Source organism: Conger conger, chromosome 14 (assembly GCF_963514075.1).
Source record: "Conger conger chromosome 14, fConCon1.1, whole genome shotgun sequence".
Taxonomy (NCBI): Eukaryota; Metazoa; Chordata; class Actinopteri; order Anguilliformes; family Congridae; genus Conger; species Conger conger.
In genome coordinates, this window is record NC_083773.1 from 15,593,473 (window position 1) to 15,612,092 (window position 18,620).

At 41.6% G+C, this 18,620-nt stretch overlaps 1 protein-coding gene across 1 annotated transcript; it reads left to right on the plus strand.

Moving 5' to 3' along the window:
- The first annotated feature begins 1,322 nt into the window (after positions 1 to 1,322).
- LOC133110013 (protein cereblon-like) lies at positions 1,323 to 17,811 on the plus strand. Its single transcript, XM_061219827.1, has 11 exons — positions 1,323 to 1,445; positions 2,002 to 2,105; positions 2,547 to 2,749; positions 3,539 to 3,688; positions 9,485 to 9,647; positions 12,072 to 12,134; positions 12,943 to 13,027; positions 13,251 to 13,366; positions 13,627 to 13,691; positions 14,353 to 14,484; positions 15,193 to 17,811. Exons 1-11 carry the CDS (start codon positions 1,373 to 1,375, stop codon positions 15,377 to 15,379), a joined length of 1,341 nt encoding a protein of 446 aa, XP_061075811.1. The 5' UTR covers positions 1,323 to 1,372; the 3' UTR covers positions 15,380 to 17,811.
- Positions 17,812 to 18,620: the final 809 nt, after the last annotated feature.

Sequence of the window (18,620 nt, forward strand, 5' to 3'; positions counted from 1 at the left end):
AAAGGCAGCCAACTGAGCTGCAGAAACATGTGGAAGGAGATTTCCCACATTAAGGCAAGACCGATGGAGGTTACCCATCGACTGAGTGATGGTTGATGAGAGTTAATACAACATACCAAAGCATACAGTAAAATTGAAGAACCAGGAAGGGTGGTTGTGTATCATAAAGTGCACTTACTTGCAATCAAAGCATAATGAGACTGCCTCAGCATCAGTCCCTTCCTGTCATCAAAACTTCTGTCACACTCAGGAGCAACACTTGCTTAATGAGCGGACAAGACCGTTACAGTAAATGTAATTACAGCAGTCATTATACTATGATTGCCTTCAAATGAGGCCTCTGAGATATAATTTGTGACAGTCTCTTCATAACAAGAGACAATCTGTTACCTGAAATACTCAATTAGGCTAACTGTTATTATTTTGATTTTTGTCTGTCTTATTTGTCATTTGATTAATTATTTTACCTGACAAGATTTACACTGATTAACAGTATTTTCCTATTAGATCTACACTGTTTGAGACATCCACTGGCTCAGTTTTTCGTTAGACTCTCCTCCCATTTGTTAAACTGATCTTTTGAGGTAAAACATACTGGATGTCATTATAGAGTCTATAGACTAACCAGGTAATTCCTTTAAAAAATGGGATTTCTGTGGTTACATGCTGTAGTCAGATTAATGTTTCCACAGGCTTCAATATTCTACAGCCTAGGTGTTCAATAGGGGGTCAATGGACCCCTTGGGGTCCCTCACCTGATATGCAATAACTACATAGAGATTTGGGAAAATAATTTGAAATATATATTTTTATGATGGGGGTCCCCTGGATGCCTTTGAGCATCGGCGAGCAACGAGCAACGAGAATAAACAATATGCAACTTGCTTTTTGAAATATGAAATATGAAATTAACTCACAGACATAACTATAAAAACTTGTTATGTGTGAACTATTCACATTCAAAGCTGTGCTATTGCACTGTTGGAAGACTTTGTGAAAGGAGCAATAGGTCTACGCCCTCTACACCAATCTTAAAAAAAAAAACATTATATAAAAAACACTTTTACGCATGATAAAAAGGTGTATGCATGTTTTACGCGTTTTTTATTTTATGGATCATGTGTATGCACGATTTCGTAACTGGTCGCACGATATAAAGTAGAAGAAAATCCACGCCAATTCTATGCATGATCTTCTATCGACCTACGGAAATTCTAAAGACAGTCCAATTAAACGCGTTGTCTGCACATTACCACTAGATGACGGTGTTGCGTGGTCTATCATGTACTTTGTAGCGTCCATTTCGCCTTGCTTTCGTCTTGCTCGAGTTGACCCTGGTTGTTGGTTACTGAAAACTAGAACAGAAACAACAATGGCTGACGAGGGGGGCGGAGAAGATAACAATATCAACAATAATATGGGGAATCTGGTGCCGTTTTTACCAGGTATTAAAATCGCTTGTAGTTGTTGTACTAACTTTAGCACTTGAAGCAAATGGAGTGTTATTGTTCCTCTACAGCTAAAATAGTTTTACTTTCCTTTTGCAGCAGGCGATTCTTTTAGCTTGCTAGCTTGTCGGATTTGACAGCCAGCTTGGTTTAGCTATACCCTAGCTAGCTGTCCAGTTAGCTACATGGAATATATATATATATATTTTTATATACCTCCTTTGGTATATGCACTGCAATTTAGTCTTTAGTCGACTGTTTTTTGTATGCATCTGCAAGTAACGACCTCTGCTTACTACCCAGGTTTGTTCTGGGAGAAAAATGCCACTCCTTTGGCATGAAGTTGCTTCTCTTGAGATACATTCAAGTAAACTTAGTGAACTATCGATAAATCTGATGAGCAGCAAATGCAACTAGCTAACATTCCATACGCCCTATGAAATATGGTTATCTAGATTGCAGATCAATGGAATCTGGACGCACAAGCGAGCCAGCTATTCAACGTAGCAAAAAATCCGCAGTGCAGTTGAAGTAACCTCTGTTCTCATTTTAGAAAATGAAGAGGATGAAGACGATATGGAATCGGAAGATCATGACAGCGACACTGCAGAAAAGCCAAACATCAACTTTGATCCTAGTCTCCCAACGTCACATGCTGTAGGCATCAGTAATTATCTTAACATTCTAAATGTAGTCACATTGTTCATAGACACGCTTAGCTGTATTGATATAATTGCAGGGGTTTAGACTCTGAGGATATAGCCCAGTCCTCACTGCTCTGATGTGTTGGTTAGTTTCTATCTCTGGTGTGGTCCTGGAGTTTTTTTTAACATGTCACATCCTGAGAGTTTCCCATTGTGAACCCTGTCATGGGCTGAGTTTACCCTCTCCTGCTTATTTTGAATAGGCAGCTTGTGCATTGTAGGTTAAGGTTGGCGCCATGTCAGCAGTTTTCAGTTTTCCACTATCATAGTAGACATAGTAGAGCAGACATACTGTAGATGCTGTAATGAGCGTTTAGATTCGAGTTTGAGTGTGAAGGCACCAGAGAAGAACCGGGATAGCCTTGATAGAGGCTGTGTTGCCGTCGTCTTGCAGTACCTTGGTGCGGACATGGAGGAGTTTCACGGGCGCACAGTGCACGATGAGGACAGCTGTCAGATGATCCCTGTCCTTCCGCACGTGACGGTGATGCTGATCCCTGGGCAGACTCTGCCCCTGCAGCTCTTTAGACCACAGGAGGTCAGCATGATGCGCAACCTCATCCAGCGAGACCGCACCTTCGCTGTGTTGGCCTACAGGTGAGAACCGCACCTTGGCTGTGCTGGCCTACATGTGAGAACTGCCCCTTCGCTGTTCTGGCCTACAGGTGAGAACTGCACCTTTGCGGTGCTGGCCTACAGGTGGGAACCACACCTGTTCTATCCAGGCCTGTTGGTAGTATCAGCTTGTGCTCTTTATCAGTCCATTCTTTACTGGCCAGCAGGTAAAAACCATACCAGTCCTGGCCTGTCCTACAGGTGAGAATAACACCTGCTCTGTATGCTCTGTATTGGCCTACAGGTGAGGGCTAAACAATCACTGGGCTGGTTTAGACTTCAGACCAGTTTCTTAATGATAGAGATCATTAAGGGCTGTGGTCGGGCAGCACAGTTGACCTTCCTCTGTACTGCAGTTGCTGCTGAAAACCTTGAAGATAACAAACTCTTTTACTGTCAGTGGTCTGCTGTGCTATCTTTGCCTCAGCCAATCAATACATTTAAAATTGTAACCTTTTTATAGGAGATGTATTATTAAAAAGGGGACTTTCTATAGGAGAGTCATTCTGCTATGTAAAAAATAGCCAAAAATACCGTGAAAAGAGGCCACAGTGTTTCCAGGGAAAACCCATTTAATGGAGGGAAAGAACTGTATAAATCCTGTTATTTTATCAGATCGGCATTAACTAATGTGTTATTGCTGTTTTTCGTCATGTCTTTGACAATAATTTATTCTTTTAAATTATTTATTTTTTCTATAAAATTATACCCATATACACATGATTTTACAGTGTGTGAAAGACCTGTAAGGCCGTCTCCCTGGTGTCTCAGTGACTCTCAGGAGCAGCAGGCTGAGTTCGGGACCACGGCTGAGATCTACGCGTACCGCGAGGAGCAGGAGTACGGCATCGAGACGGTCAAGGTGAAGGCCGTGGGCAGGCAGAGGTTCAGGGTTCACGAGCTGCGGACCCAGACAGACGGGTGAGTGTGAACACAACGCAACACAAAGCTGTCTATCTGATGCCAGGTCTATTTCACCCAGGCTTCATCTGCAAAACACACCACCTGCTGTACATTCTGTATTCTGATCTTCATGTACAGTATTTGTTTATGCAGCATGGCAGATCTCCTTGATGCTGAAAAAAGGTTGTATTGAAATTCAATGAATTTGAAGTTGTTATGTTGTATTAATGCAAATTGTACCACAGTTAGAGCAATACCACAGTATTTCAGTAGGTGGCAGACTTTCTCCAGTGTTGCGGTTAGGAGTATGGAGGGACAACAGGAAGAAGCTTTCCGTGGCAGAAGTGGATACTGCATGCTATTTACCCTGTCCTTCCAAAGGCGATAAGATTTCATTTGCATGCATTTATTTTCCAACAGTATTTTTGTTGTCATGGCTTCACTTGAACTAGTAATCAAGTATTTTTACTGTTCATTTCCTTTCAAAAAAGTTGTCCATTTGTGTTTTTTAATGGGGCATTCAAGTGTTTAGAAACATCAGGAAATACAAACATTATTCCATTCAAATTATTATTATTTCCATTCAAAAGGGAAAACAGTAGTGACGTGTGTTTAATGCTTAGAGAAGGACATTGTAATTGCAGATACCACTTTGCAGATACCAATTTGCATTTAAATGCTGGAATGCCTGAGAATGTCTCTGTAGGGCTGTGATAAATTAGATGTTTTCCCTGCTATAGCAGAATATTGACTCCCCCTTGACTCATGGAGGTGGAGACCTGAGGGTTCAAACCTGCTGACTTTCACTGTTTACTGTCAGAAAGATGGAAATGTGTACTGTATGTATTAAGGATGCTGGTATGGTAAATGTGCCCTGATTGCAAATAGCAGTTACATATATACACATGCAAGCTCACACATACACACATACTATGCATACCATTCAGTGCCTTCTGAAATGATTGGTACCCTTGAAAAAGAAGAGCTTTTTGATGAAGGTTTTTTAAACTATTTTATTTCCCAGAGAGATCATTGACACTTTCAGTACTTTGTGTACTGCCTTTCAAGGCACAACAATGATAATATAACTTAATGGTCTGAATTGTCTTATGTTGTGTTTTATTAGATGGGTGAACATATAAGGTAAGGGTCTTGGACCATTATTCTGTACAGAATCTTTCTGGGTCTTTATTTCTCCGTCAGGTTCAAAACTGAGATGGCCATTGAAAAATAGTCATTTCGTGGTCAGGTAATCATGATTGGTTTATTTTGAGTTATGCTTGCTGATTGTCTTGCAGACAGATACAGGTCTGGGAACTTTCTGGTATTGGTGCTCCTGGTGCTCTTGTAAGGGACTTCTGAGCGTAATTTGAGTAATTATGCTAACACTCTTTGGTGTTATTCTCAGTGGAAAGTTGCTCTCTGAGGGGAACCCTTGATGCAGTACATCGTTCCTGCATTCGTTTTTTTATTTGATCTAATAAGAATGCCATTTAACTTTCCAGCTGCATCAAAACAACCACTGCCTTGGTTAAATTGAGCGGCTTGTAGCGTAGTGGTTGAGGTACATGACCGGGACACGCAAGGTCGGTGGTTCGATCCCCGGTGTAGCCACATTAAGATCCACACAGCCGTTGAGCCCTTGAGCAAGGCCCTTAACCCTGCATTGCTCCAGGGGAGGATTGTCTCCTGCTTAGTCTAATCAACTGTACGTTGTTCTGGATAAGAGCATCTGCCAAATGCCATTAATGTATTATAATGTACATACGGTCCTGGTGTCCTGCGTATTCTGAGTTTTATTGCCGTGCTGCTTCTAGGTTCTCTGTTTCTTGTATGATTTCATTCAGCACACCTCTCAGTCATTTCTGCACATTTGCTAATGCTGACTGATGCCTGGAACATTGCTTTAGTTACCTTTACCAGGGACGTGTGTCTGAGCATTAGACAAAAACAGTGCTATCTGCACAGTGACAGCCTTAATGCCACATTAGCATAGCATTGCCTTTGATCAGCAGAGAACCCCCTGCCTTACTGTAATAATAGTGCCTGTAGGCTGAGCGCAGTGATAGAGAGGTTTGCTAAGCACCTCTGAGCTCTTTGTTCAGTAAACAACTCAGTTGTTGCTTGGAGTTTTAAAGTTTTGCTAAGACCACAGTCTTAGCAAAGTACAGTGGCCTTTTTTTTACTTCTTAGTTAGAAGGGGTCTTCTAAAGAACACATTTTGTCCTCCATTCCTTGAAATGGCTGCCTGGAGCTGTTTTTTTATTTTATTTTTTCATTTTAGCCCACTATTATGGGAAAAACCTGTGATGTCCCTGTTTTTGGGTTGATATGAATTGTTGTTTCTTCAAGGGGTATGTTGCATAGGGCTGGGAAAGGGTTTTACTGACCTGTGTTCAAGAAAGTTCTGCTTGTAGTCACAATGTTCCATTTCATGCTGATCCCAATGTATTATTTTCTTTCGTAAGCATTTGTACTAAAATGAGGTTTTAATAACTGAGGTTTATTAAATATTCTGCCTAGTCAAAATAATCAGGATGAAACACTTGAACATTTGAATTGAAGTTGAACATTTAGTTCAAGCAATATTTACAGGTTTGGTCTTCTCTAATCCTTTCGGTTGACTGCATACCATAGTTAAAGGGGGGAACATGTATTATATTTAAATAATAGTAAGAAAACTATACAGTATGAGCAGAAATATATATTTCTCAGTTTATACTGTGTGAAAAACTCTACTGAGTGCAGAGCAAACACAAACTGCCTCAGGCATGTCTGCCTGAGTTTAGTTTGGTTCACTTTCGCCAGACAGTGCAATCCTCTGTCCTTTTTCCCCATTAGAGCAAATCCAATTTTTCATTTGATGCATAGCCCTAGTTGGTAGTTCCAGGAGCTACTTCTGTTTCTACTTCGAACAACAGAGGTGATACCTGTGGACAAATAATTGTTAAAGGTCCCATATTGTGGAAAATGCAGTCTAACTTCATTTTAGTTGAAGGTGCTATAAAAACACTGTGAAAGTATCAAAACGCACAGTCCCCAAATAAATACACACAATCCGTATGAAGAAAATGTGCATTTATACATGTTTTAAAAACATTTAGCCGAGGACTTCTGTGAAGTTGTGACATCGCAACGATACGCTCATTTGGAGATGTTGTAGCCAGAAGAAATCCGAGTGCTCGGCACAGCTGGCTGGTGCTAGCCAGCCACAACAGAGGATCATTGATATTAATGAGACTTAAAGACACCCATTAAAACAGCCTGTTCTTGGTAAAGCTCATGAGAGGCTCTGGAGAATCGATATGTAAAACCGGACAGAGATCGTTTTTGGTCCTTAAAACCACTCGGCATCAGGGCCTGAAATATAACAATGGAAAGGTGTATAATATGGGACCTTTACATCCAGAAAGTAGCAATCTCCATCTTTAGGCAAAATATTTTCCATGTAATGAAACGTAGTCACACCACGTTGGTTTCCATTTGTAACAGGAACTGCTAATAAAACTAGATTTCATCTGTCTGGCCTCAACAGCCTTTATCTATATAGACAATCAATGAATGATTTCAATTGAATGTTACACTCGCTAGAGTTATCATATGCTGTCAATGATTTATTGGTTTTAACAAATTCACATGTTGTTTTTGCTGTGCAGAGAAGAACGTCTGGAGTCACATCAATCATGCAAAGGAATGAACAGGGAAATAGCATAGATGCCATTACCCAGCGCTCTCCAGGCCCTAGCCAGACGCCTGTTCCCCAGGCTGCCTGCAGTGGTGTTCTGAGTGGCCTCACAGTGTCCCCATCTTGCAGTTCAGCCTGGTACAGCAGTGTCCTGCCAGGCCTACGTCAAACACTTCCACCTATTGTACAGTCTGCAATAACCTGTAGAGTTCACAGTGCTCACATTATTCTGCCTTTCACAAATTCCTCTTTTTAAATGTGCTCTTATTAAAATAGAGTTGCTGCATATGATGTGTCCTTAGAGGCTAAATTATGGCTTTGTAATCACAGCACACCCCAACTGAGAAGCCTGATTAGATAATTTGCTACTTTTTCCAGGCTTTTATAATAGCATGGGTTCATTAATATTGCACTTGGTATTTTGTAGATCATTATTGTAATTATTATTATCCGTTATTATATAGTATTTTCAGTAGTTAGAGATTTTAATTTGTGGATAAATTTGTTTTGAAACAAAATACCCTGTTTAAAAACTAGGCTTGCTGTGACTTGAGATGTGGATGTTTTTTTTAAAAGTCATTTTTAAGAGACATTTAATGTAGAACAGGTGATGTGGTGTGATCCCTTATCTTTATATAGAGAGAAACTGAAGATGTAATTATTAATAACAAAGTCTGGCTTGGAATACATACAATTCCCTCCAAAAGTATGTAGAGTGATTTTTGAGCCATGGTTTGGTTTGCACATCTGAAAGCAGTCAAATTTAGCCCATGTATGTGAACGGGGGGTCTCTGTATCTTGCACTAAAGTCACAGAATTTGCAGTACTGAATTAAGTCACTTGGTTTTTGTCTACTGACCCCTATCTGAAGAGACAATTTGATCATAATTGAACTATTTTTTCTCTCTTGGAAATAGTGTTGAACTGCTCTAAATTTCTAAGTAGAACAACATGTAATAGAATAAGGTTACATTGTTAGATAGATGCTTTAATTCTGACAAATGAACTGTATAACAACAGAGCTCAATGACCAGGACTCAGGTGAGCTACTGGTTATTGGGCTATCTGCACGACTTTCAATTTATCTGTAGGGCATACAGAGGACTCATTTGTACTGGTATGTGCTTGGACCTGGACACAAGTGCTTCCTGTTCAGTCATGCTAACGTGGTCATCTAGGTATAGCATTACACTGGTAGAATGTAAAAAATAAATGAATAGACATTGCTAAGTTGTGGTTATGGTTTCAGTACTAATACACCCTTAAAAATGTGGTTCTAGAAGTCCGCTAAATCATCTGCATTTCTGGAAAGCTGAGAGCCTCAGTGTAGGTGAACTTGCTTTACTTTCTTGCAATTTATTCCCTATTTCTTCCAAAATAAAGAAGAATCTTATGTCATGGAAACGAAAAGTGGGCTTTATGGCACCCGTCAAGTTTTTATTTTTTGTGCTATGTTTTCCTTTCTGCCCCCCAACTGGTCCAATATCATTGGCAATATTACTATAGAGGTTTTGATGACCACAGACACATACATACAGCAATTGCCGTCATTCTTTATCGACTTTTGCTAGCAGAACACTTTTATAAAAGCCATTTATAGCTGGGAAACCAGCAGATAGTATTGATTGTCATTGGATGAGTCCTAGCTTTGAACAGCACCGTGTTGTGAAGTGCCATAGTGCCTGTCTCGGGATCACTGGTAGCCGAAGCCAGTCACAGCCGCCCAGTGGGCGCCTATTATTTGACTGAATAAGCAGAGGTGATTCATTCAAGCATGATTGATTTTCCATTTGGCCTGTATGTATTTTTGGATTGGATGGGGGGATTCTTTCTGTTTCAGAAAATTATTAATGTTATTTCTCCTGGGATAATCCTTGAATTGATTGAAGGATTGCTCTGTCTGTTTTATATTTCTGATCTGATTATTCATAATAATAATAATAATTCATTTTATTTAAAGTGGTTCTAAAAACACAGGAATACATTGTACTTCAGAATCCTATTACACAAATTGAAGTAAGAGTCACAACATAAATGTGATTCCAGCAACAACATAAATGTGATTCCAGCAACAACATAAATGTGCCTCTCTCTCCCTCCCTCCCTCCCTCCCTCCCTCTCTCTTGCAGCATTCGGCAGGCGAAGGTGCAGATTCTCCCAGAGCGAGTGCTTCCGGACCCCCTCTCTGCGGTGCAGCTGGCTCCCCTGTGCCGGCTCCAGAGGAGGGCGTCCTGCCGGCCCCCTGCCCTGCAGTGTGAGGAGCTCCAGCGCTGGTGGGAGTCCTACAGGAAGGTGAGGCCACTGGGGCTACTGCAGTACAGTACTGCTGAGTTCATCCCCCAAAGAAAAGATCCATTTCTGTCTGGGCTATCGGGGAGTCTACATCACAGTTTACATTGCATTACATTTCGGCATAAGCTACACCTCATGATATCTCCCCATGCTTCTTTTATGTTCAGTATCCATACTGTATACAACAATGCATATTTGAAGTACATTATTCCGGGGAAAGTTCCTGCCAGTATTTGCTGCTTCACAGTTTTATATTGGTGATATAAATCATATTAACATATCCAAGACATCATCAGGCACAGTATGGTGAGAAGTGGGTTTTTGTTGGGGTTGGGGGAGTACACTTTATGGAGCTGGACCAAAATAAACATTAAAAAAAGCTAATATTGCGTTAATATAATAAGCCCTAGTTTCATTGGTTCCTTGGCAGTCAGATAAAAATAAATATATATAATGTGTTTATTTTCTGGGCAGTGCGGATGGTGCAGTGGGTAGCACTGCCGCCTCACAGCAAGGAGGTCCTGGGTTCGAATCCCGGTCGGCCGGGGCCTCTCTGTGTGGAGTTTGCATGTTCTCCCCGTGTCTGCGTGGGTTTCCTCCGTGTACTCCGGTTTCCTCCCACAGTCCAAAGACAAGCAGGTTAGGCTGATTGGAGAGTCTAAATTGCCCATAGGTATGAGTGTGTGAGTGAATGGTGTGTGTGCCCTGCGATGGACTGGCGACCTGTCCAGGGTGTATTGCTGCCTTTCGCCCAATGTATGCTGGGATAGACTCCAGCCCCCCTGCGACCCTGTTCAGGATAAGCGGGTTAAGATAATGGATGGATGGATGGATGTTTATTTTCTGACCCCTTGCCAATAATACAGTATGTACTGATATCCTGTGCACATCCAAGCACCGGCAGTCACTCGAAGTAGGCACTCATCGTGATTTATCCATACTGATCGTACCTTGCATCTTGTGGGATGGTGTAGGGCTTCTGCTCTGGGGGCTGAAAGGAAAGGAAGACACTTCATCTTTTTAGTGGATTCAGCTCATGCTGCCCTTTCTCTCAGCGGCCATGTTGGGCAAGAATGTTGGGCAGATGGCAGGCTGACTGAAAGCGTCACTTGTGGTTTGAGTGCTTTCTGGCACACTACCCTCACGTGTAAATGTAGGCCACATGAATACATCCTAACTTTAAGGTGGAACACTGGAGCAGGTCCAGGCCAGCACCTGACTCAAAGTGCCTGGAGTTTTGTTTGTTTTCCCATCTATTTCACCAAAGCACACAGATCAGTTAGACCTCATTACTTTTTGCCCCAATTAGTCACCGGCCAGTAGGCCTGCCAGCAGAGTGGGCACCAGCCTGGGCAGAATCCAGTGGACCAGGGCAGGCTGCAGGCCGTGCTGGGGGTGTAAATGTGTGTAAAACAAACAGGAGGCACTTTGCAGGAGTAATATCCTGTGTCGTCTCACTCCACGCCTGCCTTTCATGGATATGGTTGCCACTCCACTGTCGCCCAGAGTCCCCCACCTGCACAAACACATTTATACTTCTCTCAAAGGGGCTTGCCATCAGTTATTTGGGCTGTCCCAAATAACAGGGATCCAGAAAACTGTGTTTTAAAGTCGAATGAAATCGGCTGTTCAGTCGGTGTCCTTTCAAACAGTAGCCTGTCCTTGTTGCTGTCTATCACACAGCATCATATCCAAATTAGAGCCGATGAATGTTTTCAAAAGCAAGAGCTCCTACCAGTATCCACTGTTCACAGTAGGCTACAGTTTTACAGTTCTTTCCATTTGATTTATATTTATACTGTGGTTATCGTATTTCCACCAGCAGTACAGAAGCCCCCTGTTTTGAGATCACATCACACAGGAATGAAAATCCACCAAAATGAACTGTGGAGGGTCAGTCTGTGAATTATGTGCGTGTCTACTCTAAGTCATTCATGCATACTTATCCTGCTATACAGTATTTACTATTGTCCATAGCATTGCCTAATCAGGGAGTATGTTAGTGGGTACAGTCAGGTCAGGTGTGTGTACCAGCAGTATGTTCAGTGTACTGCTTTAACACAAGTACTGCACAAGCTCCGCTGTTGGGCTGTGATGCTGAACTAAGCTAGGGACATGCACTTTGGAGTGCGCTTGTCTGCCCTGTCCTAAACGCACCATGTCCCTACAAGGACGATGAATATGATTGGCCATTCCAAATTATGAAGGAAGATCAATATCTTGGATAAAAATGTGTTTGAAAAAGAGACGCCTGTTTAAGGTTCTTCTATGTCATCCAGCTAACTAATGTGGCTAACTATTGTGGCTCTGACAGTAGCTCACAGTAGCTGTGTGATTATTATGACTGCTGCGTAGGAGGATAGTTTGAGCCAATTAATTCTTGTTCATGGTGAGGGTTATTAATGGGAACACTGTGTTTTCCAGAGAAACTTTCACTGTGCCGGTCTCACTTCGTGGCCTGCCTGGGTCTACACGCTATACGACTCGGTGAGTGCAGAGGATGATGAAGCAATCATGAACAACATGTCACACCAAACAATCACTTTTAGCACTGTAGGATGGATGAAGAAAAATATTGATTGAAACTTTTTACATTTAGGTGCTCATAGTCTGCAGCTGGCAGCTTTAATTTTTGATATGTCTGCCTTTCTCTGTCTCTTTCCACTCTCAATTTCTGTACCTTTCTGTCTCTCTTTTGCTATTCAATACAATTCTACTTAGTTGGCTGTTGGTGTGACAAGGATACAGTTAAATTTCCAACTTATGTTAACACAAAAAACCATAAACTCACCATAAAGTGAGAAATAACTAAATCATAATTAAGAAGAAAGTGAAGACTATACAAGACATAAATAGCTATAAACTATGAATGGTATTATAATTCGAAGGGTTTTTTCACATATTTTTTCTGTAATAATAGAAGAAATGGGGTATCGGTTATAATGCTATTGTCAGTGTATTTTACTGTAGGCTATTTGTTCCTAGCAGCTGGTTACTGCCCTGCTGATTTATTTTTCAATTCAAGCTGATGTTACTGTTGTACAGTTGTGCATGTTATTTTAATTGTGTCCCACTGCTGTTCCATGACCTTTATAAATAAACTTTCTATGATTTTCAACAACTTTTCCGTCACTGCTCCGGGACTTGCAAATGTTTACTGTGGCAAATGACCAGCCTTAGCTGTTATTCATGTTAATCAAATAATTATTTTTTCAACAAAATTTGCTTGAAATACATGGGGTGTTCTGTGCTTTCTGTAAATGATTTAAACCCCATAATTCTGCTCCATTCCCAGGAGATTCTCATGAACCGGGTGAGGAGACAGCTACACGAGTGGGACGAAAACCTGAAGGATGAGTCCCTCCCTACAAATGTTATAGGTATAGCCCAAAACTCCCAGCTGCCACTACCAACCTGTAGTTTACCTATAGGCACACAAACCTCTCCTCTGTGCCTCTCCTGTCTCACCAGTATCACGTGGGAGAGTAACATTAGGAGAGAGAGGTTCAGTAATGTGCGGTTAGTAGTAGCAGAGGACAGCCGTCCATGGTGTTCTGTGGTCATGTGTTCATGCTGGCTGTGGGCATTGTCTTTCCTGGTGAGATTTTTCATACAGGGTGGCAGCCTGCCTTCCCATTGACGACGCCCTGCGCATTCAGCTGCTGAAGATTGGCAGTGCTGTCCAAAGACTACGCTGTGAGCTGAACATCATGGACCGGGTGAGTCTGTCTGTCTCCAAGTCTGTCTGTCTGTATGTATGTCTGTCTGTCTCCAAGTGGTCCTTTTTAGGGTCAGATTTTTTTTGTTGTTGCTGTTTTAGTACTTCTGTGTTATTATAAAAGGTGTAATTCGTTTTCAGAAATGTGGTAAATGTGGGGAGAATGGCTGCAGACACAGTCCTTGACCTCATTGATATTTGATTAAATAAATAAACTAAAATGACATTGTGTAAGGGCATTTATCTGTCTGTCCTTCACAGTGCACCTCACTGTGCTGCAAGCAGTGCCAAGACACAGAGCTCACAACAAAGAACGAAATATTCAGGTGAGACATGGGTCACGTCTACCCCTACAAGCTGCCACATGTCCCTTCACAATGGAATGACATGTAGTCAAACACAGCGACTACAGACTGAATGGTGTTTCATTGACTCAAAGCCCGCTGTGTTTTCCAATGTTTACAGCGTACTGTAATAACATGGTAGGAGAGGAGCGGAGGGCTTGATTTTACAATCACCACTTAGGAAAACCACTTCATCTGTCCGTTTCACATTCAGTTACTCAGATGATGACTCAGAGCTGTATCTGGTATCCTGTTTATTTATTTCCAGTTTGCTCGGTTTGTTTTACTTGTGTGCTGTAATGAACCCACATCATGATAATGAACCCACGTCATGATAATGAACCTAAGTCATGATAATGAACCCAAGTCATGATAATGCTCTTTGTGATTATTGTTCTTTTTGTGTGTGTGTGTGTTTTTTATTGAGGATATGATCTTGGAGACTTTTTAAAGGGGTACTTATAAATGTGCAGCATTCAGTGAATAATTCATGAATAATTCATTATTCTTTCCCTGTGTATGAGGCCTCGGAGCTGTTAGAACTATAGCTCAGACAGCTTGTTAGATTTTTTTTATTAGTGACAATAATAATAATAATAATAATAATAGGAGATTGACCTAGCATTGTTTCTTATTCCTGTAGCCTGTCCCTGTATGGGCCCATGGCTGCCTATGTGAATCCCCACGGATACGTCCACGAAACCCTGACCGTTTATAAGGCCAGCAATCTCAACCTGACCGGCCGGCAGTCCACGATGCACAGCTGGTTTCCCGGGTAACCGCTCGCTTTGTTTGTGTGGTGCTGGTGTGAAATACGTGGCAACCTTTTTTACTGCGTAATCAGTAACCGCCTGAAACAACTTCACCCGAGATGTGAGCCTGTTTTTAAAATGTTTTTGAATTTCACTTCAATTAATATTTCAAGTAATGTTTTTAAACTTCACTTCAATTAATATTTCGGTCAGCAATTCATGATTTGGCTGTGATATCCATGGCCTAAGTATAAGCATATATCCCACATTAAATGGTCCAGTGGATAAACCTCTACTGTACCTTAGTAAAAGAATAGTGGGAGGACTTGCGTTCAAGACAGCGAGGGCTCGTGGTGAACTACTGTTGAACAAATTAAAATTAACATTTTATTTGGTTTTGCCATCAACATATTTTATATACAAATGGATGCGACTTAAGTCTAACAATGCCCGCTAGCTGATTTGTTGCTTACCTGCGATTTATTTTTAAAGGTATGAACTAATATTAAATTGATTGAAGTGTAATATAACAGCCAAATCATTGTCAACTTTTGTCCTCATCAGCAGCCATTTTACATTTGCCACACACTACCTTTTCAAACTGCTAGTTAACGTTAGCTGACATTCATGGCGGTTTGAATATGTTGGCCGACTTTAGCTAAAGTTAGCCGTCTTGAACACAGTCAGGTGTAGCACACCGGTGTCAGCGTGGCTCTGGCTTCCCCACGCAGGTACGCCTGGACCATCGCGCAGTGCCGGACCTGTGGCTCCCACGCCGGCTGGAAGTTCACTGCCACGCAGAAGGACATGTCGCCCCAGCGCTTCTGGGGCCTGACGCGCTCCGCCCTGTTGCCCCGCATCCCCGTGTCAGAGAGAGAGGAGGGGGGCGAGGAGGCCTCCCGCATGCTCTGCCTCTGACAGCCTTATCAACCTGGAGACGCAGGAGAGCTTCAGAGAGCCCCCGGCCACCCCAACCCCCACCTCCCCCCTCAGGGAGCTTCAGCCGACAGTCACGCACATCCGTACCCTTTATTCCGCATCATCTTAATCTCTTTAAGGCTGTGCTTTAGACTCAGAGGGGAAGGGGGTGTCTAACCTGACTCACAGGGGGGCCCGGGGCTGCTAGAAATGCTAAACACTACTGCACTGCTAGGCTAGATATACAGAGAAAGGGGAAGTAAGGGGAGAAGACACAGAAAGAGACAGAGGGAGGATAAGCAAGAGAGCACTCCTTCTGAATGTATCTCTGGTCCCAGCCTATTAGCATGTGAGTCTCTTCAGCCTAGCCCAGTTCACATTGATGGTGTTATACCTGCAGTGTCTGCTGTGTACCTGCAGTGTCTGGTCCAGGGAACACTGGGCGCCTGCTGTGTACATCACTGCTAGCAGCTTGTTTCTTTTCCAATGTGACACAGATACCTAAAGCTCCTGTATGACACTTTATGCATGCAGCCCACTTACAGGTGTACAGTGGCCAGATCCTATTTTTTCTAACTTAAAAGTGATCCTATATTTCACATACAGCCAGTGTCTGATTTGTCTCTTAGCCATGCAGCATCCACATTGAAACAAAGCACCTTTGAGCTGCACCCACTGCGGGTTCAGCTCTTAACGTGTACATATGTGAATGGACAGGTTCTATGTGCCTCTGTGCAGCGTGGGCCTGGTGTGTTTCCTGTGTGACTGTCAATTGTGTGTACTTCTCTCACACGTAAGGGACTCACTGGCCTTCAGCTCTTCACTCCAAATATTGCTGACATTTTGACTGTTTGAAAATAATTTAGACTATTTTTTTTTTTTTTTTTCTGTTTCTTGACATTATGTTCAGACAGCTGTATTTTCGCTAGAGCTCACTGTTTGTTAGTTGTGCTGAGGAAGTGCCATCTCTGGTGTGTTTATGAACCTAGTGTATCTGATTTCACTCCTGTTCAGATAAAGCCATTGGATTGTGTGTGGTTGTGGGTGTGTCCAAGTATGTGTGCATGGTAATTCATACATCATCTTTGGTCCAGCAATCATCATATCTAAAGGATTGAATATCATTTATTTTCAGTAGATGTATTACAATCCTTGCCAAATTTTCAAATACACAAATATAAATGTCTAATTAATTTAATAAAACTCCAAACATATATTTCAATCAGGGGGCAACACATTGCAGGAAATTAAAATCAATCAGTGTGCACAAGGTATATGTACATGTGGGAATCTATGGGAAAGGATTTCACTTAGAGTATTGCCGTGTTTAAATGTTTTCTCCTCTAATTAAAGTGGTAAAACAAATGCAACTTGTATTTCTGTGCCACCTGCCACATCCTTTTTCTATATATATATATATATATATGACAGTATGTGGATTGCTGCTCGATGAGACTTAGCCAGTCCAGACTTGGGAAAAAAACAGTGAATTCTCTGAAGTCTCTGAACTGAGCTTCTTTTTCCAAGATGCGGAATAGGCCAGTTAGCTGATACTGCAGGGATCTGAGTAGGGATTGTCTGAGTAGGAGTGATCCAGGTGGTCAGGCAGGCGAGTTTCTGGCCATACTCAGGCACATTGTAAATTAGATGTCCCTGTTTATCTAAAAGCAATTTACACCAATGCATCACCGTGTATGTATCCATCCTGTCAGGTTCTCCTGTGTTCCACACACATGGCAGCTGTGCTACCCAGAGACAGAGGCAGGGTGAATTATTCTCACCCTATCAGGTGTGCATTTATCCATCTAGAATGAGTGCTTTATACTTGACTAGATGAGTATAATCAGTCCTCAGATAGTGAACGGCATTGGTTCTGTGTTAAAGGCTCTCTAAATGTAGCTGAAGTGGGTGGATTATTGCGCATGTGCAGTAGATAGCTGTGGAAGCCCAGTGTTGAAACGGTACATGGAACCTGATCTTTTACTTAATTGCAGCAGGAAGAAAACGGTATGTGTTACACTGTCCATGTTCATGGTTATGCAACATCTAATCTATCAGCAGGGCATCTATATCTGCGGACTGTGATGTTCTGCTTCAGGTGTGACCAGAACAAATTGTATTTCAGACAAGAGAATATCCTGGACTCCATTGAGGTGTTTTTTGAAAGAAGGTTGAAAGCAGTTTTTTGTCCTGCCTACTGTGCAGCTCTGTCACCCTGTGCTCAGCTTGGCTGCTGAATGAGAGGTAAAGCGGCTGTGTGCCAGTACAGCAGAGACCGTTGCTGGTTTGGCTTCCCTAATTTATGTCATATCCAGTATTTAAGTGAAGTTTAGAGGCATGTCATTTCTGACACAGCCTTCCCTGCCCCTGAAAAAGTTTGATTATCAGTGTGTGTGTTTGGGAGTCATAAATAAAACCATCAGCACATTGTGTATGTCAGTATAAATGCCAAGTGTCCTCTCTTCCAGTCAGCTGCACATGGTTATTACTGACTTCACATGCTAATATCAAGACCTAGATGCATATTTTAACAAAATGAATACTGAATTGATGTCATTTCTTGTCAGTCCATGAAAGGAATAGGGGAAAAACATTTTCACAACCATATCATTGTCAGATAATTTGCATCCACCCAGTACCCTATTTACCAAATTTCAGTCTTGTGTAAAGACCCAGATGATACTCACATGCACCGTGTACTCTTTCAAAGAACATGCAGTTCTGCAGTATTGGACGATGTAAGAGCTTAAATTGTGTCAAGAAATTACACTGGAACAAAGTGGGACTTAAAGTTAAAATTAAAAGTACTTTATGTTGCCAGCCTTGTGAAATAGGGATAATTTGTTCATAAACATCCATTAAAGCTGTCTGTCATATTTTAAAATCAAAAGTTTGAGTTACATTTGTTTCATTTTAATGATGCAAATATACACATCTATACTAAAATTATTATTTCCATATTTCTTATTTCATTGTACTGTTTTGGATTTTAGCTCATGGAAATACATTGACCTTGCTCAGAGGAATAAATACATTTATAACTGTTAGTGAATGACTGTTTTAAGTATGTTTCACAAAATGAATCAACACTCAAACATATATAAAACCCAGCTGAGAGAGAGTGTGTGTCTACTGTTGGCAGTGTTACTATAGTAACTACTGATGGAAGCAAGGGTCTCCTCCAAAAACCGCACCACATTTATTTTAGCATGAATTTATGGAAATGCAGTTACTGTATGAG

Bases quoted from the DNA above. Each gene is read 5' to 3' on its own strand.
- LOC133110013 (XM_061219827.1), top strand. From the start codon at position 1,373: ATGGCTGACGAGGGGGGCGGAGAAGATAACAATATCAACAATAATATG. The intron at 3,689-9,484 runs GTGAGTGTGAAC...TCTCTCTTGCAG, and splicing joins CTGCGGACCCAGACAGACGG to CATTCGGCAGGCGAAGGTGC. The intron at 9,648-12,071 runs GTGAGGCCACTG...TGTGTTTTCCAG, and splicing joins GGTGGGAGTCCTACAGGAAG to AGAAACTTTCACTGTGCCGG.